General features: G+C 36.8%; 1 protein-coding gene across 2 annotated transcripts in view; it reads left to right on the forward strand.

Moving 5' to 3' along the window:
* Positions 1-22618, forward strand: part of LOC150087324 (splicing factor C9orf78) — a 163374-nt gene extending 140756 nt beyond the window's left edge. For both annotated transcript variants that reach the window (XM_090371989.1, XM_090371990.1), the window contains exons 9-10: positions 3904-4014; positions 22461-22618. In XM_090371989.1, coding sequence (XP_090228115.1) covers positions 3904-4014; positions 22461-22555 — 206 coding nt within the window. In that variant the 3' untranslated portion in view covers positions 22556-22618. The remainder of the gene's footprint in view (positions 1-3903; positions 4015-22460) is intronic.
* Positions 22619-26422: the final 3804 nt, after the last annotated feature.

Consider the following 26422-nt stretch of genomic DNA (forward strand, 5'->3'; position numbering starts at 1 on the left):
CAATACCTCACGAAAAAGTTCATGGCTAGGGACTACCCACTCCATTTAATTCAACACATTATTTCCATTGCAAAAAACAACCAATAATTCAATTAAACACATCACAAAAGGAAACACGTATCCTCCCCTACCATAGTGGTCTCGTGGGACAATTCCGCTGAGTGTTCGCGGGCACAGACATTACACTTATATTTTCCGCATATAATAAACTTGGATCATTGTTCAATGCATACAAAAAAACACATAAGTACTCGACAAGTGACATGAACAACATTGTATATTTGACTCTTGATTTTTAAGGAGTCCTTATGTGCTGTAATGTAATAACTAGATTGTATATATAGCTTAGCTTAATTTTCAGCACTCACCTCATAGTAATCCGCTTAGCTGGTGGAGTGTTTTACCACATACATAGTGGTTCTAGGATTCTAATACCTTACAGGGGTTATGGGTTTAAAATTAAGTTATGGGCTATAAAATTTTTAAGAAAGGAAAGTGCACCTTCCATTCTATGGTTGCCTAATTAAATTAAATGAAGAGAAAAATTAGAAGCTAATAATCGCGCACGAGCGTCTTCCGAGATTCCTCGTCTTCAGTTAGCTGTAGTGGGGGGGGGGGAAGAGAGCGCGCTTGTGTTATATACGGGTTGGGTTCCCGAAATGCATTTCAGTGCACGTGGAAACTTAATACATGCTAAATTCCGAATGGGGGAGAAATTGGCGGGAATCTTTTTGTTTAACACGTTGAGCGATGTATGGCGCTTAGACCATTCGATAACGAGGGCTTCGTTTTCAAGGATTTTGTAGCTAGAATTTAATTTAATTACTGTGATGGCTGAATCGATGAGTGGGTTGTGATTTTGAGATTGGACGTGTTGTGTTAGTTCTGTACTTGCTGAATTAGTTTTGAAACTATTAAAGTGGTAGTATGCACGCGTGTTGGAAATTTGATATTATATATTTGATTAAATGCCAAAAAAATTGCAATGCTTGCTATATTGGAAGTACTACAACTAAATTCGGTTCCACTAAAACCTCTAATACACAGGCATATTATCACTATAACAGTTTCAGAACAGGACAGTCCAGCACTGAGCTCACATTACACGTACATTCCCACAACCCCCCCCCCCTCCCAGTTGATTCAGACATTACCATAGTAAAACTAAAAACCAGTTACAAAATTCTCCAATAAGAAGCCCTCATTATAGAATGGTTCCGTCACCACTCTAAGTTAAACATCATAAATGCAAAACTACCCTCCAACCTTTCCCCGGTTTGGAATTTCACACATTTGAGATTTCCACATGTCGCAAAGTGCATCACAGGAACATAGAAATTCCTTTAAATACAGCACGTGTTCTCTCTCCACTAACTTTGCCAACTGAAGACAAAACAAAAGTCTACCGTTATGACTATTGGCCTCATCTGTTTCACATATTTTAGAGTTCTTAATTAATTAATTCTCCCTGACAACCAGGGATGGAGTTGTGCATTTCTGCTTCCTTGCGCATATTTTAATTCCGTTTTTAATTAATTTATTTTCATCATCCGTAAACTTACAAATCAATCTATTTAACTTTAAATTACCCAAACCCAAGAAAATTAGTCATTCACCCAAATAACAACTGCAGATCATCCAAGGTGAGTACCGTAAATTAAGCTTTTGCTATTGAAACTTAGCCTAATCACATGGTATTTTAAGACATTCTATAATTTATCTAATGACATTGAAATTTCATATGTTTATAAAATGAAAAAAAACTTTAGAGCCTACAGGCCAGTAAGGCTCCTGGGGTTAATGGCATATGCCCTATAATCTTAAGGGAGGCAGCAGTGAGTGCATTGAACCATTGAGGCTAATTATGAGAGCATCACTGACTTGGTTGTGATTCTGTTTGGATTGGAAAAGTGCCAATGTATCTCCAATACATTAAGGGTGGTTCTAAGATCTTGTGAAGTGGGAAATTACTGCTCGGTCAGTCTAACTTTAGTAATAGGGGAAAATCATGGAAGCAGTGATCAGGGGTGGAATTCAGGATCATTTAGATAGAAATGGAATTCTGAAGGATACTCAGCATGGTTTTGTAAAGGGAAACTCATGTTTAATTAATCTGGTTAGCTATTTTGACAGAGTCGCTCAAGAGCTGGACTTAGGGAATAATTTCAATATTTATTATTTCAATTTCAAGAAAACATTTGACTCAGTCCCACATGAGCAGTTACTTTATAAGCTGGAACAGGTTGGAATCATAGGGAAAATCCTTAGATGAATAGCTGGATGGCTTCAGGGCAGGAGGCAGAGGGTTATGATAAATGATTTTTCCTCTGATTGGGTTGATGTTAGACGTGGGGTTCCTTAAGGATCAGTATTAGGACTACTGTTGTTTTTGATTTTCATAAATGACATCGATTAAGGGATAGAGGATGTGATGTCTAAATTTGCAGATGATGTAAAGATTGATAGAGTAATTAATGAATGATTACCTCCAAGCAGGGCTTCTTCAGAGTGATCTAGATAGACTTCAGGGACGATCAGAAAAATGGCAGCTATGCTTTAATCCAGCAAAGTGTAAGGTATTGCTCCTGGGGAATAGTCACTCCAAAATATTTTATACATTTGGCAGAGTTGAACTAAAGCTAGTAGTGGATGAAAGGGACTTGGGTGTTATGATACAATCAACATGTTCTCCAAACATTGTAGACAAGTTGCAAGGAAGGGCTATTGTGTCCTATCGATGATTTATCAATTGCTAGTAGAGATAAGGATGTCATAATCCCATTATATAGGGCTATTGTTAGACCATACTTAGAATATTGTGTTCAAGTATGGAGACTGCACCTAAAGAAAGACATTGTTCTTCTTGAAAGGGTCCAAAGACAGGTAACTCACCTGGTGATATAGGCAAAAGGACATTCATATGAGGAAATATTTTGAATATGTAGTTTTCAGAGTTTGGAAACTAGGCACCTTAGAGGCAACTTCATTAAGGTGTTTAAGGCCCTGAGAGGTATAAGTAAAATGAATGAGGACAAAATTTTAATGGTGATAAATGATTCTAAAACTAGGGGCCATAATTTCAAGCTAAGGGGAGAGATGTTTAGACTGTATTGCAGGAAGTTTTATTTTAGCCAGTGATTTATAAATTACTGGAATAAGTTACCTACACGGGTGGTAGAGGATGACAGTTTGAGGAAATTCAAAGGTCAGCTGGATAATTACCTACTGGAGGAGAGAATCACATAGGTTATCTGTTTCCTTTTCTCCTATTAATTTATTTATTTTTTTTTTCAAATTTTCTTCTTATTATTATTTTATTTAATTAAATTAAATTAATTATTTATTTTTTGGCTGGTGCAGCATAAGCCATAGGCTTCTTTGGACCATGTGGCCATTACTAATATACTTAGCTCGTGTTTTTTTATTATAAAAAATTATAATTTTTACAACCAGTGTAATTTATTTAACAGATGTACTTGTAAAAAAATATATATACGTATTGTAATAGGTCACAATCTCGAGGCCATGTTTATTTATTTTTTAATTAGTCCATATGGTGGAAAAGGTTGCCAACCCTACTTTAGAATTTTTATGTGTAAATCCCCAGCAAGGTTACAGTATTCATAATATTTGTACTGGTCTGTCCAGCAGTTACAGACCTAGTAACTGAGAACACTGTTGGTCCATTCTCTCACTGAATTGCAGATGTATGCATTCACACATGCACCTGGTTATCTGGCCTGATGCAGACACGACACGGTTGTGGCAATCAGGTCTTTAGATGATGGGGGCATATCTAATAAACTGGCCACTCAGTGTATATATTTATGTTATAGGAATTTTAATATCTTACATAATAAGAACTTGAAATATATGTATTAATAGACATGTTAATTTTTTCAGTTAACATGGAAGAACCTGAGACTCCCAAACCCAAGAGATCAAAGGAAAGGCGCCCACAGCCTGTTGTGGTAATTGGGGATGCAGACAATCCACCCTTGTTAGGAGTACCAGGTATTGAGTTGCTGTTCTACTTATTTCTTTTGTAATGTTGCAGTTTATAAATTATAGTTTTAAACACATGTCTGAGTCACATCTAACACAATGACTCCTATTCAGGATTAAAGAAAATGTTTTGAATACTTTCTCAAATCGGGAGTTTTGAAATTATTTATAATCAGTCAGAAAAGAGTAGAAGCCTTATTTAATTATTCTTGTTCTAGTGTTGAGATTAATAAAAGCATAAACACAACAAAATGCTCTATTTATTAGGTTATTGTTAGTTAAAAATCTTACTTTGTTAATTCCAATTACTCTAGAAGATTAATTTCTAAAGATCCAATTAAGACTGCTTTAAAGCTATTTATAAGACATTGTAGATGTGTAAAAAGTAAAACTAGAGAAACATTGATGAAAAACTATTAAAATAGTCAGTGTTACTATTTTAATAGAAGTAAATTAAAATTGAACTTGCCAGTTATTGCTTTTGTCCCTTTTAAACTGGGCAGCTCTATATGAAGTCATTTTCTTCTATGCATGAGTGGAAGCATTTACTGATATGGATTTTAGTACCTTTAACTTACACTATAGAACTTCTTCCAAAGAAGTTCTTCCAAACAGAAGGAAGTCAGATGGACTTCCTTCTATTCTCAAATATCAAAATCAGGCAATTTCTAGGTGAAACATCATCTTTATGCCTTCAGTTTAGCCTTATTTGTCTTCTTCTGTTCCAAAATACCAATTTTGCTGAAAGGGAGAATGCATTTTTGGTCTTTGGAGAAAGTCTATTATGTGGAGGGTGCTAAAATGAGTTTCAGAATATACACATGTGTGGCAAAAGGAAATAGCTTCATGTAGAGCTGCTTAAGGGAACAAATAATTAGTAATCATAAAACTTACATATAAAGTCTTCTTGAAACTGTGTGTGTGTAGTACATATATATGTGTTTTTTAAGTTTGCATCAAGAGAATAAACCTGTATGTGCAAGGATAACCTTAACTCTTCTAACATATATTGCCACCTGATTTCAGTTTGAACAAAATATAAGGTCAAGAGACACAAGTATTAGAAATTACATGTTAAATAACCTCTCTAAAATGAACACTCTCCAGTATGGACATGGACTTTAATTATATACATAGGTTCTGTTACAGAAATTCATTGGCATGAAAATTTGGATCAGTCCACTTGTGTGGTAATTTTACTAATGGAACCTTAACTTAGGAAAAGAGCATTTATTTTTTTACTGATGATTGCAATGTTCTAAAATCTTAGTGATAAACAACTGGTACTTGTGGAATTGTGAGAGCAAATAGAAAACATATGCTGAAATTCCAGAAGAACATGAAAAGCAGTGCACTGAGGAAATTGTAGATCAGTTATTTTGTCATCATATGATGTATATATGAAGTTTAGGCAAATGGATTCAATTTTGTGCTAGCATAAAAAAACAAATTGGACCTCCACAGACAATGTGAATGTTGGGGTAGTGTTTGATAAAGTCATGGTTATTCAGGAAAAGCCAGCAGTGTTTTTTTTTTTTTTTTTTTTTTTGCTTATTATGCAGGTGAATCACCTACTACAAGTAAGGGATTTGAAGCAAAGACATTTGATCTGTGCCTGCATTCCTGTAAGAGTGTATGAAAATGAAGATTTTCTCTACAGAATTTAGTTTTCTGATGGGTGCCATGTTATACTAGTTAGTTATGTGAACAAGCAAATTACATGGTTTAGATCTTTTTGCGAAGTTTTTTCTAGCTGATCCAGCCATGTATTAAGCAAAGTGCTGGTGGTGATGTTGTACTGGATGATGACAGTCATCCACTACCTGGTAACAATCAGTACTCTCTGGCTGAAAGCAAACTTTTGCACATCTATCCTGCAGCCATTCTTTTTCATTTTATGTTCCCGTGTGTGTATTATCTGAGAAAGAGTCTTCTTGAAATTGCAGAACTGAAGTATTTTGTGATGATAATATTCCATTGTTTTTCACCAGTCTGGTTGCTCTTCTCTGCACCTGTTCCAAGAGATTCTTATCTTTCTTAAAATGAGGTTAAACATATATATGACACGACCTAATCATTGCCTTATAAAGTGAAATAATCACCTTTTCCTTGCTAGAAAAGTTCCTGTATATCAGTGGTGGCCAATGAGTCGATTGCAACTTTAATTTCGGTCAACCACGACAAATTTTAAATATAGTCATCCCTTGATTTGCACGGTCAGGTATACTACCAAAATTTTATATTGCACAGTGAGTTTCACTACCTGTGCATTAATTTATTTTTTTTTTTTTTTACGAAGCTTCAAAAATAGGAATGAAGAGCAGAGTTTAAAAATTTATTTTTGTTTTTTTTTTGGCATGATTGAAGATTGCATTGAAGGAGAAACACATTTCACCATAATAACGTAAAATACCACAGAATTCCAGCTGTCGGTATTATTGCAAATGCAATAAGATTGAGTTTACTACCCTTTTATAATTAGATTGCACAAACAGAAAAGCCCAATAAACTGGAAAGTGAAAATTGTTTTTATTGTTTTATGGTCGTGACCTGGATCCAGAAATAGCTTTAGAGAAATATCACAAAGGCATTCAAAACTGATTCTTATAAGGATATAACCAAACAAGAGCAATAAATGGTGGTGTGTTTGTCCGATTATTTTGGAAACAACTTCCTCATTCAGGAATCCTCTTCATCAATTATCCTAAGTTAGCTGTTCAGACAGAATATTTTTCTGTTTCGCGCAACTTAAAGTGTTTTAATCGGTAAGCATTGCTTTTGCTGATTTAATAACTGGACAGTACTGTATGTTAATTTAATAACTTTTGATTTAAAATGAATACTACGAAAAAGAGTAAAACATATCATTTTGATGTGAATACGTCTTTAAATTCGGTCTTGTATAGGGGGGGTCTCTATGAAAACTCTAGCGACCAAAAAAATGGTAAGATTTGCCGCCCTTATATTTCGTAAACTATGAATGATAATCTAAATCCATATTCATTATTCACCAGACCTGTATTAACATACGGAAAGAATTACGCAAAAGATACAACAAAAAACATCAACTGCTATCCCAAATACACCATTTAAGATTTAGTCTTAAAAGAGACATGACAACCCAGACCTGGATAGAATTCACCACATATAATGATATACGTATTAAAGCCGCTGTTAATGACGTTGAACAGAGGCACATTAGAAAATGAAATATCCTTACACAGAAAACTCACTCTCTTTCAAAAATTTCTACTGTAAACATTTCTTCACTACCTCTCACCACCACTGAACTTGCTGGCCTTGAATACGGTTTTAAATTCTCTATAAAAGACAACCATTATCCCTCTAAAGAATGTATCATAGAACTTCAGACCAAATTGGAAAACCACCCTGAAAAATGGCAGATAATACATCAAGCCAACTCCATTCTTAATTCAAAATTTCAACCCCAATCTAATATAAATAAACAACAATTAACAGCCATACAGAAAGCCGATAAAGGCGATACCATAGTGATCTTAAATAAAAGTACATATATTGATAAAATGAAACAAATCCTCTCTGACCAAGATACATACAAACCTGATAATACATACAATATTTCCAGACACAAAAATAAACTTGATACCATTCTAAGGAAATTAAGAGCAAATAAAGAAATCAACCTACATGCTTTGCAACAAATCGGTATACGAAATAACATCCTTCCGCACATGTTTGTATCACCAAACTACACAAACCCAACCATCCATCCATTAAGACCAGTAATCTCCTTCAACAAATCAGCTTTCGCCAACTTATCTTCCTTTCTACTAAAGATCATTTCCCACCTTACAAGATTTTCAAAATATAAAGTTAATAACACCATCCAAGCATTTGAAAAAATAAGTTCCATTACAATCTCCAACAAAGACATTTTAGCATCTTTCGATATAGTCTCTTTATACACCAACGCACACCTGCCATCCAATTTACAAGCCTTACGAAATTTCCTAATGGAAGACAGGACCTTAACCAATCGCACCTCTCTCTCAATCAATAGTATACTAGAACTCACATTACTTCTATTAGATGCCAGATATTTCCGGTTCCACAATCAGATATACCAACAGATATTCAGTTTACCCATGGGATTGGGAATTTCAGACCCCATCCGAAATTTACTTAGCCTCCATAGAGAATCAAATATTACAACCTTTCCCTTCAGAGATCAAATTATATGCACGATATGCAGATGACATCCTTATAATAGGGAACAAAACCATAATTGATAACCTTTTCATTAAATTTAATTCAATACACGACAGATTAAAATATACTCTTGAAATAGAAGAAAACAGACAAATTAATTTCCTCAACCTTACCATATACAAAATGGACACCAAACTCGGAACTAGAATTTTCAGGATAAACGCCCATACTGGAAAATACATTTTGAGTCACACCATCCACTTAGTATAAAAAAAGCCGTCCTCTATAACCAAATTTATAACGCTATCAAATACAGTTCCACACAAAATGACCTATCCAACGAACTTCAATACCTTACAGAAAAATTTATATCAAGGAAATATCCTTTTCAATTAATTCAACAAACTATTTCCACCACCCAAAATAATATCAAAAAACCATCCAAACACATTATATGCAGTAACATACGTACTGTTCTTCCTTACCATGAATGGCCTTGAATGGGTTGAGCACGCTGAATTTTGATGGGATCCTTCCACTTGTTCAGATTACGAACCTAAGGGGGCATAAATTCAAATTAAGAAAGGACAGGTGTAGAATAGATGTGCGGAAATTTGCCTTTAGCCAGCGGGTGGCTAATTGCTGGAACAAACTTCCATCTGTCGTTGTGGAAGTTGATAGGTTAAATAAATTTATGGAGGAACTGGACAGGCATTTGGAAGGAATGGTGTGATTTTTTTTTTTTTTTTTTTTGGCTGATGCTGCATAAGCTCATACACTTGCTTTCTTGCATCACATGCCACTACTACTACCACAGTAATCTTGCCAGACAATTCCGTTGAGTATTTGTCGCTCTTACATTTTCAGCATATAATAAACTGGGATCAATTTTTAATTCATATAAAGATACACATAAATATCAAATCTGTGACATGAATAATATTGTTTATTTAATCAAATGCCAACAAAACTGCAATGTATGCTACATTGGTAGCACCACCTCTAAATACGGCTCCTCAACAACATCAAATAAACGAGTGTATTATCATTACAAAAGCTTTAGAACAGGACAGTCAAACACAGAACTCACATTACATGTACAATCCCACCCCTTTATAGTTGATTCAGCCATCCCCATTATTAAATTGAAATCTAGTTTTAAAATTTTTCAGTACAAAGCTCTCATTATAGAATGGTTTTGCCATCATTCTAATTTTAACATAAATGCCAAATTACCCCATAACCTCTCTCCGGTTTAGAATCTCATGCACCTGAGATTCCCACACGTATCAAAGAGCATCACGGGAACATAGAGTCCTTAAATATGCACATTTTCACTTTCTTCTCACTGTCGCCAACTGAAGATGTTAACAACAAAAGCCAATTTGTTACGGCTATTGGCCTCCTCGGTTTACAGATATAGTTTCAATTATTTTCAACCTTAAATTCTATGACAACCAAGGATGAAGATGTGCACTTCTATTTCCTTGGGCATATTTTAACTCTGTTTCAAAATTAAATTTATCCATACTAATCCCAATTTTAAACTCATATTAGTATCCATCCTATCCTAAGCATCAACTGCAGATTATACAAAAGGTGAGTACTGTAAAATTTAGCTACGCTATTAACTTGAGTCAATCTAAAGCAATAACTGTAGCATCATTCAAAATGAGTCATCTTCTTGCAAAAAAATGCAAACCATTTTCTGATGGTCAATTCATCAAAGATGCATTTTTAGAAATAACAGATTCTCTTTTTCAAAATTTTAAGAACAAAAATGAAATTAAAAGTGCCCTTCAAGATCTACAATTATCTCGAAATACTGTGATGCAACACATCTAAAAAATTAGTAAAAATGTGAGCGAACAATTGCATGCTGATATTGCTAATTGTGTGTCCTTTACAACTGGATGAATCTACAGATGTCAGTGATATAGCTTAGTTGCTCGTTTTTATTCATATGGTTTTCGATGATTCTGCCACTAGAGAAGAACTGCTGGGTATGGTTTCGTTAAAAGAAAGAACTAGAGGTCTTGATATCTTCAACTCATTCAAACAATTTTATTGAAAAAATTAAATGACCACTATTTAAGCTCTTATCAATAACAACAGATGGAGCTAAAACAATGACTGGGCATCTTAATGGATTCATCGCATTGTGCCAAAAGGATGATGAATTCCCAGATTTTTTGAGTTACCACTGTATCATCCACCAACACGTGTTAGCCAGCAAAAGATTAAATACTAAAAGTGTTATGGGCATAGCTTTCGAAATCATGAATTCCATTAGAGGACAATCTGTTCAAAGGAGACTTTTCAAAATGCAACTTGATGCAACCTCACATCTGTGTGTATTGAACCAGATCTGATATTACACACAGATGTGAGGTAGCTGAGTCAGAGTAAGTTTCTACAGAGATTTTGAAATTTGCTGACTGAAATTAAAAAATTTGTTGATCAAAGGGGAGCTGGTTATCAGCAGCTACAAGATACGGAGTGGTTGAGTGATCTGGCTTTTTTTGGCAGATTTTACCAGTAAATTAAGTGATCTGAATTTGGAATTACAAGGAAAAAATAAAAATGTGGGTGACATGTAGTATTTCTGCATATAAATATCAATTTTTGGCAATGGCTAAGGATCTCAAAGATAAAAAAATCAACCATTTTGCAAATATGCAAGATCATTTGCAAATTATCTTGCTTTTGAATTTAATAGTGAGAAATATGTTTCTGAATTTGAGAATGTTGTCGACAACTTTGAAGCCAGATTCAGTGATTTTAAAACATTTGCAGACATTGTTCAATATATTTCTTATCCATTTAATGTCGACTTAGATATGAAACAAATTGCAGAAAAAATCACTGAGATTTTTCACATGGAGAGACTATTACTTGAAAATGAAATTATTACATTGCGAAACAATATCTTCCTAAAAGCCAGATCATCAGAAAAAGTTTTGGAAATATGTTTTCCGAGAAAAGTACCCGGATGTAAAAAAAAAAAAGGAGTGAACTTTTAAATTCCTGTTTTGGTTCCACATATCTATGTGAATCGGCCTTTTCATATGTGAAACAAACAAAGACGAAGAATCACTGTGCTGTTACGGACTTGCATACAGAAGGTTCTTTAAGGTTGGCCTTATCACAGTATATCCCCGATTTTGAAAGCTTGGCAGATGACACGAAGACACAAACTTCGCATAAATTAAAATTTTAAATACGTATGAATTTCAAATAAGAATTCTGAATTGTATTGAATTTTAAAATTTATAAACAACATTTTTCAATATGTGTTGATTAACTTTTTTAATCTTGTGCAATGAAGTTTTTGAGATGGTAGATCATGGCACATTTTGAAGGAAAAAAGTAGATCACACCACAAATTAAGTTGGCCACCCCTGCTGTATATCATTGACAGAACCCCAGGAGCTGTTCTAGCAGCCTGTCTGCACAGCTGAGACCAAATAATTACCCATAGTTTTGCTCATTCTTTGCCACCATGAGTGTGATACCACCTAAATGATATGCTGTTCTGGGATTACTGCCCTATATGCATTTATCAATGTTAAACATCGATTGCCACTTCTCAGCTTATCTGCCTAATTAATCTAGGTCATGCTGTAGTAGTACACCTTGATTCCTATCATTAACCACCCTGCTAACCTTTATATCATTTGCAAACTTAAATAAGCTTGATTTGCCTTCATCACTATCATTAATAAATACTGTAAACAGTAAGGGTTCCTAAGTCCTGAGGGACTCCATTAATAGCATTTGTGCAAGGAGAGCAGTGTCTATTTATAACCATCCTCTCTCTTCTGCCATCTCTTTATCCATAGCAGTAACTTGCTCTTAATGTCAAATTGCTCCAATTTGTACAGTGCCAAAAAATTGACTGCAATCTATATTTATAATGCCAAAATTATTATTTTCATCCATTTTCTTTTTTTTTTTTTTTACTATATCACAGTAGTTAATCAGATTGGTTGAAACAGGATGCCTCCTCCAACAAACTCATTCTGTGATTTCGCTATGATCTCATTACAGTTAAGATGATTCTGCAATACTTTCTTCTGGAACAGATTTTAAACTTATGTCAGTGTATCGGGCTCAAGCCCCACCAGAGGGAAAAGAAAGGTGGCAAGGGGGAGAAGAACCCAGGGTCCTCTCCTGCCCGGGGAGTGGAGGCAAAAGGACCACGCAAGGGAGCATAGTCTATAATTGCTGTCTGTCCTTTGATCCCCTTTGTGAATAGGAGACACATTTGTATATCTCCAGTCTATAGGCATTTCCCCTGAATTCAAGGCTTTCATAATTATGGCCGATGATTTGCCTACTTCTTTTAATATAACTGGATAGATTCCATCATGCTTCAGGTACCTCATTTATATTCAGTGTCAGTAATTTCTCTTCCACTTCTCAGTTATAAGAAAGTCACTTAGCTTCCAGTTATAACTTGCATATTTATGGTGTTATCATGCCTAAAAATGTAGATGAAAAATATTTATTCCTACATTCCGTACTATCCAGGAGTGTCAGGACGTATCTCGAAGATCCTGAGAAGTTACAACATCAAATGTGTACAATTACCAGGTAGGAACCTACGTTCACTTGTCTCCAGTGTGAAGACCCCTGTCACACCTGTCTTACGCAGCAATGTAGTGTACCGTATCACCTGTAGGGCCTGTAACAGTTGCTACGTAGGTGAGACATCCAGACGTCTCCAGGATTGCCTCACGGAACACGACAGAGCAATCCGGCTTGCCGAAACTGACCAGTCCGCGCTTGCAGAACATTTTTGGGCTACCAACCACGATCTTGACCCCAAGCGCGACTTTGAGATAGTGGACCACACGCGACACTTTCGCCACCGCCTATGGCTAGAGTCACTAAACATAATGAACAACCCTAAGGCATTAAATCGCCAGAAAGGCATGCGTATACATCCAATCCTGGAGACAACCGTTTTATTGATGGATGATCACTGGCGCAAGGCAGCACACGTCCGTGCCACAACAATGACGAATGAGTAACGTGCCACACTTTGCTTGTAATGTATTCAAATTTGTCAGTGATAAAGGGACACGAGTTCCGAAAGCTACTGAAATATTTTATTTTATTTTATTTTATACTGGGTATACTGTAAATAAATATCTATTTGTTAAACTATGGACCCCAGTACTCCAGGCCCATTTGTCACTAAAAATATTTATTTTGTCAGCAACCTGAACAGGATTATTAATAATTATGTCATTCGTATCTAGTGGGCCAGTGTTGTTCATCACTTTCCTTCTAGTTTTAACATAAGCAAACGACATCTCACGATCTGCCTTAGCTTCGTTAATTCCCTTAGTGATGCGATTGCGAACTAGTTTACTTCTTTAGGTATCCATGTTACCTTATAATTTCTGATCATTCCATGCATCAGAACTCTGTCGTAAGTTGCTCCTCAGCTTACGATGGAGTTCTGTTCCAACGACCACGTCGTAAGTTGAACATAAGCCTTTTTTTACCTACATAATGCATTTATTATTTCCTTTTTTTATTTATTTAGTTTTTAATCAGCTTCTTTACAGCATGCATGATATTTCCGAACACCCATTGTCTAGGAGTGTCATTGTCATTTGATCAGAAATTTCATGTTATATGCATTAAATAAGTTACAAGAAGGCTCCTTGATGAGAATTAATACACTTGGAATTTGTATTTTAAATCAGTCTGTTGCTAGGCTTCAAAGTGGAAGGATGTTTCTCCAATTCTACTCAAGACCATGGCCACTTTCTCTTCAGTAAAAGGATCTTCAATAGTAGTAGGTTGGAAGTTTTGATTGTTGATAGTGACTTGATTATGGAAGTCAGTGTTTAGGGCATCATCATCATCTTGGTAAATCAAATCATCCAGAATTTTGTTCATCGTGTCCAGCCAATTTGTTGTTTCAGGAGAGCCATTATTGCGGATGGAATTTATAGTGTATTTGGGGTCTAACAGCACTAGGGGTTTCCCCTATCCCCATGTAGCATATATTGTGGTGTGATACAGAACACTGTAGAGGCCAGAGATTTAAAAGTGTACGGATATTGTAGAGTGTAGTGTTTGTACAAATGTTCACCTGACCTTTTAGCCGTTGGGCCCACCATTTGCCACACTATGCCCGTGGGAGGCAGGTCAGGTACATCAGTATTAGATATTACTCTGGCAGGTCCTGCCACTTAGTTTCCTGAGATTTCAGTGGCTAGGACCTAAAAAAACAAAAAAAAAAAAAAAAAAAACACTAGGATTGGTGTTGGCTGAAAGGAATATAGATACATAAGTTATGGTTTAAGATTAAAATTTTGGGTGTTGGGCTCAGTAAATTTTGACATATGTTGGATGCTAGTATTGAAGATAGAGAGGGAGGGGAGAGTGAAGGCTGGGGGGAAAGACAAGTATGGGGTCAGTAGAGAAGACAACCCCAGGAATCAGTGGGCATGCCCATGCCCCACCAGAGGGAAAAGAAGTGGGGGGACAGGGAACCATCTCCCCCTGCCAAGGGATAAGGAGATAAAGTGAGTTGGGTAAGAGCACCCTATTCAGACCGCCTGGTGGCATTGGCAGCGGAGCTGAAGGTCATAGTTCTTGCCCTATGGTGTTACAGACCCGGAACAGGTGCCATCCAAGAAGGTGGAAGGCCTAAATGAGGTAGGTTCTGTGGTGGTGGGAGAGTCCTATGCCTTCCAAAGAGGTCTTGGGGAAATTTGGAAAATGCAGCATAGGTTTCCACTGATTCCAGATGTTGTTCCCAGAATGAATTGAATTTTTGATATCAGAATGCACCAAAGATCCTCATATAATGGGCACTGGTACATCAGATGCTCCTATGATTCAAGTTGGCCACAGGAACAGAATGGGTTGTCAGTGAGGCCCTGGTTATAAATTTTCCCCTGATGGCACCGTGTCCAGTCAGCAGATAGGTTTTCAGGAGACCTGGGAGGAACCAAGTTGGTGACTTTGGGTAGGATGTCCAGAATGAATTTTTTGGTTATGGTTGCTTTATCTGTGGCTGTTCATCATTGTTGCCAGATCTGTTGAAGAAAGGTAGCAAGTTGTTGCCTCTCCACAGAGCGGTTGTTAGTCGGATCGGTGGTGAAGTTTAGGAAGGTGACAAATTTGTCTTTTGCCAGGTGGTACAACATGGCGCACCGGACAACCTCCGGGGGAGGGCTCCCATCAAAACTCCGAGAGCGCGCATACTAACAGTACAGCGTGCCCGAGAGACGGTGAGCACAACTGAGCGGTGTTGGTTTCAAATTTTCTTCAGTTGACTACTGTACTGACATACTCATACTACAGCGCTTAGAGCGCTGTATGTATATGCCTTGTAGAAGAGGCTGAGAGTTCTTTTCTTGAGTCCTCACGGGTGACTCTTGCAATTAGGGCACAGTAGCCCATTACCTTCTGTCTGATGTTGGGGTTGGAATAATAAGCTCCTGTCGAGATAGTCTCAAGTACTTCAGTTGTGCTGCTAGTTTTATTGTCCTACTCTGGATTTTCATTTGTGGGGGCTCGGGTCAGTTGGAGGTTACCCTTCAGCAGTATGGAGCATGTTTTGGATGGTGATACATATAGATTATGGTGGGTAATCCAATTTTGCAGAGTGCAGTGCCCAGACACTTCCAGTTGGGCCCTGCTCTGTCAGCGGCCAGCATTAGGACCAGGGCATAGGCTTGGGCTCTGACATTACCAAGGTCTTGGTTAAGGAAGTCATCCAGAATGAGGCTCCATAGCAAGGGGCCGAGAATGGAGCCTTATGGGCAGCCTCTAAATACTTGCCTGGTGACATGGCAGTAGGGTGCTCTAAACATGATGCTTCTTTGGGAGAGGTATTACTTTATTACCTGGTTGGTAGACAAATTTGACACCTTAAGTCTGCCCAGGACACTCGGCCGCCATAAGGTGTCAAATGCCCTGGCGAAATCAATTGAGATGATAAGATATATTTCTGGGTGCAGGTGTGAGCTGCAGTGACGATACTATCTAGGGTGTCGATGGCGAATCTACCCTGCTTGAAGCCGAATTGGTTGTCAGAAGAGAGAGACCAGTTGTATTATAGAGGTGCTCGATCCTTTGGCATAGAAGTTGTTCAAATATCTTGCTAATTACTGAGAGAAGGGCTATGGGACAGTATGATTCTGGAAGAGTTTGTTGTTTAGTAGGATTTTTCAGTATCAGGCAAACACATGCCGACCTCCACGAATTTCTTAATGATCTCTGACTCCATTAAGTGCAGGCCGGGTGATTTTCTATTCCTGATTTTCTGTATATGACCTGAAATTTGCATGTCAGTGCAAACTTGACATGCAAATTTCTGATAACACTTCATCATATCAATGCCCCAGCCTATTATTTTCTTAAAAAACATATTGATAGAATCGCAACGGATTTCATTATAGAACATTACTTATTTTCGATACGATTAATATACACAATTGTACACATATTTCAAATTATTCATTCTGTGTATAGCAAATTGATGATGAATTAAGTTCTTATATATCTGTATAAAAATAAGAGTAAAGTTAAGTTGTTTCACATATAAAACTTTGAATTTTTTTTCAGAAAATCCAGTGTTCATACTTATACAGGATGTCTCAAAAATACACAGTATGATTTCAGGAATGAGTTCCTCATATGTAGACAATAAAAATATTTTATATCAACATAGTTCTGGAAATGCTTGGTTCCCGAGTTATTAACCGGAATGTCTTATCTCCCGCAGGTGATTTTCTTCATCACAAGGTACTGACAGAATCTGGTGGTTTTCCATTCCGACCATGTACTCAAATCAGGAGCAAGTGGATATGCACTTTATGTACGGTTTGGCTGACGGCAATGCTCTGGAGGCTCATCGTTTGTACTACAGAAGGTTCCCAGAACGAAGATGTCCAGACAGGAAAACGTTTGAAGGTATCCATCACTGCCTTTGTGAACATGGGACCTTTACACCTTGTGCTGCCGAAAGAGGACGACCAAGATCTACAACTCCTGAAGTAGAAGGGGAGATTTTGGATGTTGTGCATGCCACTCCTGGAATCAGCACATGCAGAATAGCAATGCAACTGGCTGTTCAACATTCGACTATTTGGAGAGTGTTGCGAGAACACCAACTGTATCCTTACCATCTGCAACGGGTACAGGCCTTGTTACCAGCAGATTACCCTGTGCGAGTAATGTTTTGCCAGTGGTTCTTGGTACAACCCACTTTCCTGCCGTAGTGATATTCACAGATGAAGACCAGTTCACATGAGACGGAATCCAAAACTTTCACAATCAGCATGTATGGGCTGAGGAAAACCCACATGCAATTCTTCCATCACATCACCAACAGTGGTTCAGCCTTAACATCTGGGCGGGTGTTTTTGGTGATAAGTTATTTGGGCCCCATGTACTTCCAAACAAACTTACAGGACAGGCGTACAGAAACTTTCTGGAAAACAACAATGCCTGATTTCTTGGACGACATGCCACTGATCATTTGTCAACAAGCACACTTCTTGCACTATGGCACTCGCACACATTTCAGCCACCTAGCCCGCAATCGAAGGTTTCCTGGTCAGTGGATAGGTAGAGGTGGACTAACTGCCTGGCCTCCACGCTCAACTGATTTAAACCCACTAGATTTCTTCTTGTGGGGCCATTTAAAGTCATTGGTGTATTTGACTCTGGTAGCTGATGTGGAAACTCTCTGCAATCGAGTTGTGGCAGGTTGTGAGACAATACAAAACATGCCAGGAATCTGGCATCATCTTCTTAAGTCCATGAGACGTCGATGTGAGGCCTGTATTCAGGCAGAAGGTGGACATTTTGAACAATTACTATAAGGTGATGTGAACAGTAAGTGTCATAGACAGACCTTTAAAACTCGGAAACCAAGCATTTCCGGAACTATGTTGATATAAAATATTTTTATTGTCTACATATGAGGAACTCATTCCTGAAGTTATGCTGGGTATTTTTGAGACACCCTGTATATATACATGCACACATAAGCATATACATGAATCTGCAAACTTGTTTTGATTTTTGAAGGGGTCTATAAATCTCTGTAGTTTGGGAACCGCTGCTCTGAACAATGAGGTGAAATAATCTAATACAGTCAGTCCTCGTATAACATGTGTTTACATTACACGAATTCGATCATACACAATTTATAAATAGGGGAATGATGTCGTATATAACCCGAACCGAATTCGCTTATCCACGATTCGCCTTTGTGTTTACAACAAATGGCAGTCCAATGCGGAATCACCCCAACTGAATGCAACACGATAGGAATGAAGAGAAGAGTCTGAAAATATATTTTTGTTTTTTATACCAGTGAAGGGGAAACACATTTCACCATAATAATGTAAAAAACAAAACAATTCAAGCTATTGGTATTATCACAAATGCAATTAGATCGAGTTTGCTACCAGTCTATAACAGATTCCACTACTAGAAACACAACTGGAAATTGTTTTTATTGTTTTATGCAGTGCTTTTTTTGTAAAAAAAATAGGTGCTGGTACTCATTCTTTGCTATCAGGAAAAATTGAAAATTAAAAGGATATGAAAAGTACTGTAATCCCCCCCCCCGATATTGTTACTTTAGTAGTAATTTTTTTTTTTTTAGAATAAGAACAAGAAATTAAGTATATTAACACAGTTTATTAATCATAAATTTATTATTCAAGTATATAAAAAAATAAGTAAAGTGTAAGTAAAATAAGTAAAAATAATTTCATAAAGTTTTTGTAGAATATTCCAAATTTTTATTAAGCTCTCATCCGACAACCTATGCCGACTTCTTTTCTTCCTCTTTGTGTGTCGGTTGCTGAATGACGTTTCCAAAGCAACCACGAATCAACATATTTTGCTGGATTGCAGCGGGTGGCCTACAATTTTAAGAAACAGTAGTGAAGAAACTGTTTTTGTCATCAACAAAGCTCTGGTTGGGCTGGCGATCAGATTCATTTGTGAAAATCCTCGTTCACATTCACTCCTTGAAATTGGTATCGTATTCAGAGTGTTCATCAAATACTTCAATTCTTCGGAAACCTTATCAATTAGGTATCCCAGAAATACACGAATTGCATCTTTTTCATTTAACTGGAACCTAATTGACAATTTTCTAACTTCACTTTCACCAAATGCCAACAATTCATGTTTAGAAGGATTAATACCTTCGTTGTCCTTGTTTTCCTTCTCTTGTCATCAGTATTGTCACAAGTTCTTAAATTTCAATTTTTTTCTTTTTTTTTTTTTTTTTTGGAACTGTCCAAAATGTCGGTATCATTCGGATATTCAGGTAAAGTAAAGAGTAAACAGAGATAGGGAAAATTTTCGGAAAATGTGGATAATGCACTAAGCGAAACAACAGATTATTTGTCGGGGTAAAAGAAAATCATTTTTCTAATTCTCGAACGGGGTGCTTACGGTTGTTTCACATTAGTGTCCAACGTACGGCCTACGAGAAAAGTGAACTAAAACAGAATTTTAAAATTTGTTAATTATCAAATAAATTTTCTCATTAAATGTTTTGTTCAGTAATTGTGTATTGTACATAATAAAATTTTCAATTTTACTTTTACTTGCAACAAGATATGGAAAATGTAACACACTAAAGAAATCTAATTTTTTGAATATGGCCCCTGTACGGGCAAAGGTTGGACACCACTGCAGTAGAAGGTTGGCCAGAGCCCATTGGGAATACAACTTGATCTGCTCACTCTTGACTAGCATGACTTCTCCATATGTGAGACAGGTTGTCGGATAGGTTTTACCAGATGCCACTAAGTTGTAGAATGGTAATCCCATTAGCTCTCTTAATTTGCTCAGCAGCACTATTTGCCTGAAGACCAGAAATGCAAACAGTGCATACAGAGTTAATTCTCTTCCAATCCATTCGCTATATGAAAATTTTCTTCACTCAACGGAAATTCAAAATAATTCTTTATAAAAGGACTTCATTGAACAGAGTTCCTACTTAGTAATTTAGAATTATAGAAATGGTTATACAGTTTTATATAGAAAATATCTTAACAATAGACACTAAAAAATGCAAATTTAGTTAAACGATTTTAAGCTTATTTGAATAGTAGGTAAACGTGAAAAAAATTTACGGAGTATTACAAATTTCGAAGTGCACTGCATCCAAATGTCACTCTTAATAAAGGTGCCACTATGCTGCACCATCACAAAAAAAAAAGCACAGGTTTTATGGTAGTGAACTCCAGAAATGTGCTTTAGTAAAATATGAGCTGGTGAGGTGTTAATAGTGTGTTTGTGTCTTTATAGTGTTGTTTATTCAGTTGCTACATGTGCACTGCTTTGTTTGTGTATCAAGCGTGCCGCCTCATTTTGTAATTGTGCTTTATTCCCTAAAAATGAGTAAAATACTTAAAAGGTAGCATCCTGGTGAAGACACTACAGATTCAGAGAGAAAAAGAAAAGTAATATGGATAGACAGAGGTGAACTGGGTCAAAAATTCTTACTGGGGAAAATTTGTAGCTGCCTAATATTAGCGTTTATGGCCAAAATCACACTGGGGTTTCATCGGTAAGGATTATGGAGCAAAATGAAAGAACATGTGATATTGCATGTGCTACAGGCCTAAATGAGGCAACACTGAGAATTAGAAAGAATGCAGAGAAAATAAAAACAAAAACTTTCATAGCAGGAACAAGTGTAATAAAATCTATTATATCAAGATACAAAGAATTGGAAGAGATGGAATGGCTGTCATCTGTTTGGATAGAAAATCAAACAAAGAACAAGTTTGCTTACGATAGAAGCAAAAGCATTAGCAATATTTTATTACGCAAGTATTTTAAAATACAGTGGATTCCGGTTATTTGGGTCACTGGTTAATCGAGACAGCTGTTTATTTGGGGCAAATGTTAAAAAAACAGAACCCAATCGAGAAAATAGCCAGGGTTTACTTCGCTTAATTGAGACAAAATGCCGTTTAATTGGGGCAGAAGACCGCAGCACACTGAAGATTACCCTACGATTAGCAGTCACTTGTTTATTGGGCTTTTGTGTTAGTGAAATCTATCGTAATTTGTTACTCCGTTCTCACTTGCGCATATCGTGTTACTTGCAATTTGTGTGTGCCGTGTTCTTTGTTTTGATTGCTTATCTTTTTACTGTTTTAAATTTTAACCCCCACCCACAAATGACAGTGAACAGAAATGTCAACTAGTTTAGTTAGTATGTACATATTACAGTAAGTATTAATTCTTCCGAATTTCACATAGCATTTAATTTTTTAATTGGTAAGGTAATCAAGGGTAAATTTGTACTTAATATATCTTTACTTTTATAGCCTGTGGATAATATTACTCCTATTTTTGCTAATTAGAATCGCTGTTTAATTGAATTAAAATTCAATTCACAAACATGATCACAATGACCGGCGCTTATTACACATCATACAGTGAATGGTACTTTACAATGGTGACTCCATTGTAACGTGATTTGATTGTACAGTGAACCAATTGTAAAAGGGGGGACATTGTATTTTTAACTATTTACGTGCAACTTCGGATAATTGGGGCAGCTGCCTAATCGGGCCAAAATGCACTAGTCTCACTGTGTCCCAAATAACTGGAATCGACTGTATATAAAATATACATAAGTATTTTATTACGATTATTTATTGTGTTTGGTAATGTTTTGATTACAAATGTGTGTTCAATCTTGGGTGGTCTGCACCTAACCCTATTTTTCCCATATGGCCTGTTATTTATATTGCATGATTTTGCATTGCATGAGGGTTTCTAGGAACACAACTATCATGCTATATGAGGACTAACTGTACTAAATCTGTCATGGAAGAAATTTTCAACCGATTGATGGTTTGGTTTCTCTGTGGAAGATATCTCTGCAATCACATCACCAGTTGGTGGAAATGGTTTGCACTGATTTGTTAATAAAGTGATATTTTTAAAAACTAAAATTACAAGTTGTTATAAACTCAGTTATCATATTAAAAAATTTCCCCAATGAGTCAGTGTAACACAGCATAGTATGATTGATGAAAAAGTTGTTTATTATGGCTTGGCAACACTGAAAATGAACTTGGAGCTTTAAATTTGATTCAGTGGTCAAAGAAATTGTATTAACAGTGTAATTTTATCTTAGTGATAGATCATAAAATATAAGTTTTAATATTTGAAGTATGCCATAGATTTTGTCTGATGCTGAATATATTACTACAAATGTTACTTTTTATTACTTTCAGGTTCAAAAGGCCATAAATCTAAAACAGAAGAGGATGAAAAGGCAACAGATGATTTTCATTTTGAAAAATTTAAAAAACAATTTCGCCGATACTAAAAATAAACATCTGCAATTACATTACTAATTTCTTATTATGGCTAGTATGACAAGAATTGTGTATACAGCAATTAAAAATTCAGTAAAGTTTTTTTTTAAACGTACAACAAAGATATCATCAATTAAGAAGTGCACTTCTCACAAGGATTATTGATTAAGAATTCAACATAAAAATAAAGAAAAAAAGTTATTTTTGAAAGAAAACTTGACTTCCTTCGTTTGAATGGTTTTGTTGGCACCACCCTATGGTAAGGCAGATTTGTAGCAGTTTAAAAGAAAAGTAATGCAGAGGAAGCAATAATTGTGATGTGCTTAAGCAAGAGAGTGCCAACTAATTATTATTATTAAAACTACTTTATTAACTTATTGGTTCACCCCCTGCAGGCTAGAGGGGGTATACACTAGCAACATATATAACAAAAGTCACACATTACATAAAGTGTGCACAAACACAAATTTCAAAATTACAAACAGATCAACTAACAAAAGTATATACAGAATATCAATAATGCAATATTATAGATCCAATTAACATATGCACAGTGCCATGAGCAGTGTTGATACTATTATGCAGTGCAGTCTATACTAAAATAGTCTGTATACAATGTTTCAATGTTCTTGGAGAAGTCTCCTTGCGAGAGCAGCACAGAACATGATGGGGCTAATCTGGCCTTACAGGGTGGCTTGATGGAAGGTTCGATCTGGTGTCCATAAGACCTATCAAAGACTGCAGGAAACATTTTTAGACCTGAGAGGGAGGTGCCATTTTGATTGCTCAGTCTCTCTGGTTCTTTGTCTCAAAACAATCTCATCAAGAGACAGGGGAAGCAGTTTGTTCAGACAGCAGTTTCGCTGTTCTTGGTAAGGACAATGTACCTCCAGGATGTCATATTTAAATTTATTTGTAAGGTGGATTAAGAAATGGTGAGTGGATTTCCTCCTCTGTGGTTCATTCATTGTAGGATCCAGTATTCCATGGCTAGGAATTTGTTCTGATAGTAAATTGGTGCTGAGGGCCAAATCTTGGAAGCATACAGTATGTCTGTATAGTGGCTTATCAGTGTCCAGTTCTAACATCCAGTTAGTTCTTGGCGGATAGCCCAGAAGGCAGCATACATTTTGTTTTTAGTATATATGAAGCAATGCTTTAAGGTTAGGCTAACGACGGTGGGGGGGGGGGATAGTCTCCAACACATCACAGCCTCAAAAAATTTGCATCTTTTGAAAATCTCTCTGCCAAGGAGGATGTCCCTGTGTGTGCTAGGTGCAGAGAATGTCAAGCATCAACTCAGCATTCTGATGGGTACCTATGAGAGTTTGAAGAGTTGGGTAGATGCCCACAAAGGTGGGGGCAAAGTCTCCAACACATCACAGCCTCAAAAAATTTGCATCTTTTGAAAATCTCTCTGCCAAGGAGGATGCCCTGTGTGTGCTAAGTGCAGAGAATGTCAAGCATCAACTCAGCATTCTGATGGGTACCTATGAGAGTTTGAAGAGTTGGGTAGATGCCCACAAAGGTATTAAAGTCGGGGACCCATCAAGCTCTCGACTGCCCATCATACCAGAGCTCCCTCTTGTGCATCAGGCTATACAGTGACAATCTCCAAGGCAGAATGCACTGGTCCATCAGGTAATAATTATTGTCAGTGACTGCATTGTCAGGGAGATGGAAAATGTTGATGACATAGAGCAGATATCATATTTTAAGGGTGATATCATTCTGCACGTTAGCACTACTGACATTAAGAGTAGGAGATCTGCAAATTTTCTTAACAAGTACAGATCAATGTTGGAAAAAAAGTCACAAGTTAGGGTTAAATTTGAAAGTGTGTGTAATTCTGTCCAGACACGATAGGAGGGAGTACATGATGAGAGCCATGTCAATTAATTCAGCTCTGGAGAGATTGTACAAGGCTCATGGGCTAGAATTTTTCTCAGTGTGGTCTGTTGTTGTTTGGTTTTTAGGAGCATTAGCAACTAAGGCCGTATTGCTCCGGTATATGGTGGTCATTCCCTGACCTTTCCGCATCCTCCATATTTGGTGGTGACGGGCTCGAACCCCGGTCTAATCAAGAAGCGTGTGCTATGCACTGCTGCTCCTTCCCACCTGGCTACGGAGGCGCCTCAGTGTGGTCTGTGCTCATTAACCTGATTATCAGCAAATATCCTTGCACCCCTTCTATTTAAGTGTATCCCATCACTGCCTCTACAGGGATGGGATACACTTAAATAGAAAGGGTGCAAGAATATTTGCTAATGCTATAGAAGTGAGTTAGAGAAAACTGCTAGCTTGGGGCATTCACAGACCAAAAGATTAACAGTAGCTGCAAGCAGAGGTGAAAGTGATACTGCTTCTATTAAAATGGGGTGGGTTTTCAGGGACTGGTGGGAGTCATCATGCAATAAATACATGGGTTACTAAGATTAAGAATAGGTGCATTAACTCCAATGCTAGGAGTATAGTAAATAAATTGATGAATTTGGAGTGCTGCACAAGACATCAAAGGCAGATATTATTGGGATATCAGAGATGTGGCATCACACAGATATAAGGAGTGCAGAATTGGAATTTGAGGGGGGGGGGTACAATATGTATAGGAAAGGTAATGCCGTTAGTTAAGAGACAAAATCTAAGAAAGTGCATCCAGTTGACACAGACAATCAGTTCAATGTTGAGTCAGTTTGGTGTGACATAAGCACTGGGAAAGCAAAAATAAGAGTAGGAGTGTGTTATGACAAATGAGTACAACGAGTACTCTGAATAACTGTACAGAGAAATAGAAGGCCAGTAAATCAATTTGTCTTATAACAGGGAGTTTTAACTTCCCAGATATTGACTGGAACTTGAGTTGGTGACTTGCACACCAGCAAGACTTGTGGATTTATTGCATGATTGTTTTCTATAACAACATGCTAGAGAGGTGACCAGAGAGAGAGTAAATACTCTTGATTTGATCATCAGCAGTGATTATTCATGCATTAGAATTTGCAGATAAAGGAACTGCTAGATTGTAGTGATCACAATGTACTGATGTGGGATTTACATAAAAAATTAACTTCCATCAGGGGGTAAGAGAAGAGTTTTTGCTTTTGTAGTGGTGACTACAGTAGTCTCAGACAGTTTTAAATTCTATACAGCGGGACCAACTGATGATGTTACCAACAGTCTGTAATAAAGCCACAAAGGAGGTTAGGCAAGTGAAGGCAGATTATGAGAAATCTTTGGCAAAGATTTCCCATAAAAGAAAAATAAATAGTTATATATTATTCTTTTATATATATTTATAAACATCTTTAGTTATATAAACCCTAGCAGGAAGGGGTTTGAATCAGATTGGTCTACTTGCTATTGATGGTTTGGCTGTCGATCATGCTCAGATAGCTGACATTTTGAATGAGTATTTTGCATCTACATTCGCACATGAGAATGCCAGAAGTTTATCAAACTGTAACAGGAAACTACATGATTTTGTAATAACAGAGCAAAGTGTTGGAGAAATTATTGAAGTTAAACAAAGAAAGGCACTCGAGGTAGATGGGATCTATCCAGTTATATTAAAGGAGGCAGCAAAGGAAGTAAGCAAACCCTTAGCCATAATTATGAGAGTATCCTTGGACTCAGGGGAGGTCCCCATGGACTGGAGATGTGCAAATGTATCCCCAATTCACAAAGGGGGATCTAATAGTGACAAGTTATTACAGACCAGTTAAAATTCTGTTTCGGGGAAAATAATGGACTGGTTAAAGATGCAGGATCATCTAGACAAGGTTGCAGTAATAATTCAGACTGGTTTGTTAACGAAAGTTAATAAAGCAAATAAAATCAGTACTTTTAGTTCACCGTTACATCAATTAACAAATAAAACA

The sequence above is a fragment of the Mastigoproctus giganteus genome, chromosome 4 (assembly GCF_048544385.1).
Source record: "Mastigoproctus giganteus isolate SK-2022 chromosome 4, ASM4854438v1, whole genome shotgun sequence".
NCBI classification, from domain to species: domain Eukaryota; kingdom Metazoa; phylum Arthropoda; class Arachnida; order Uropygi; family Thelyphonidae; genus Mastigoproctus; species Mastigoproctus giganteus.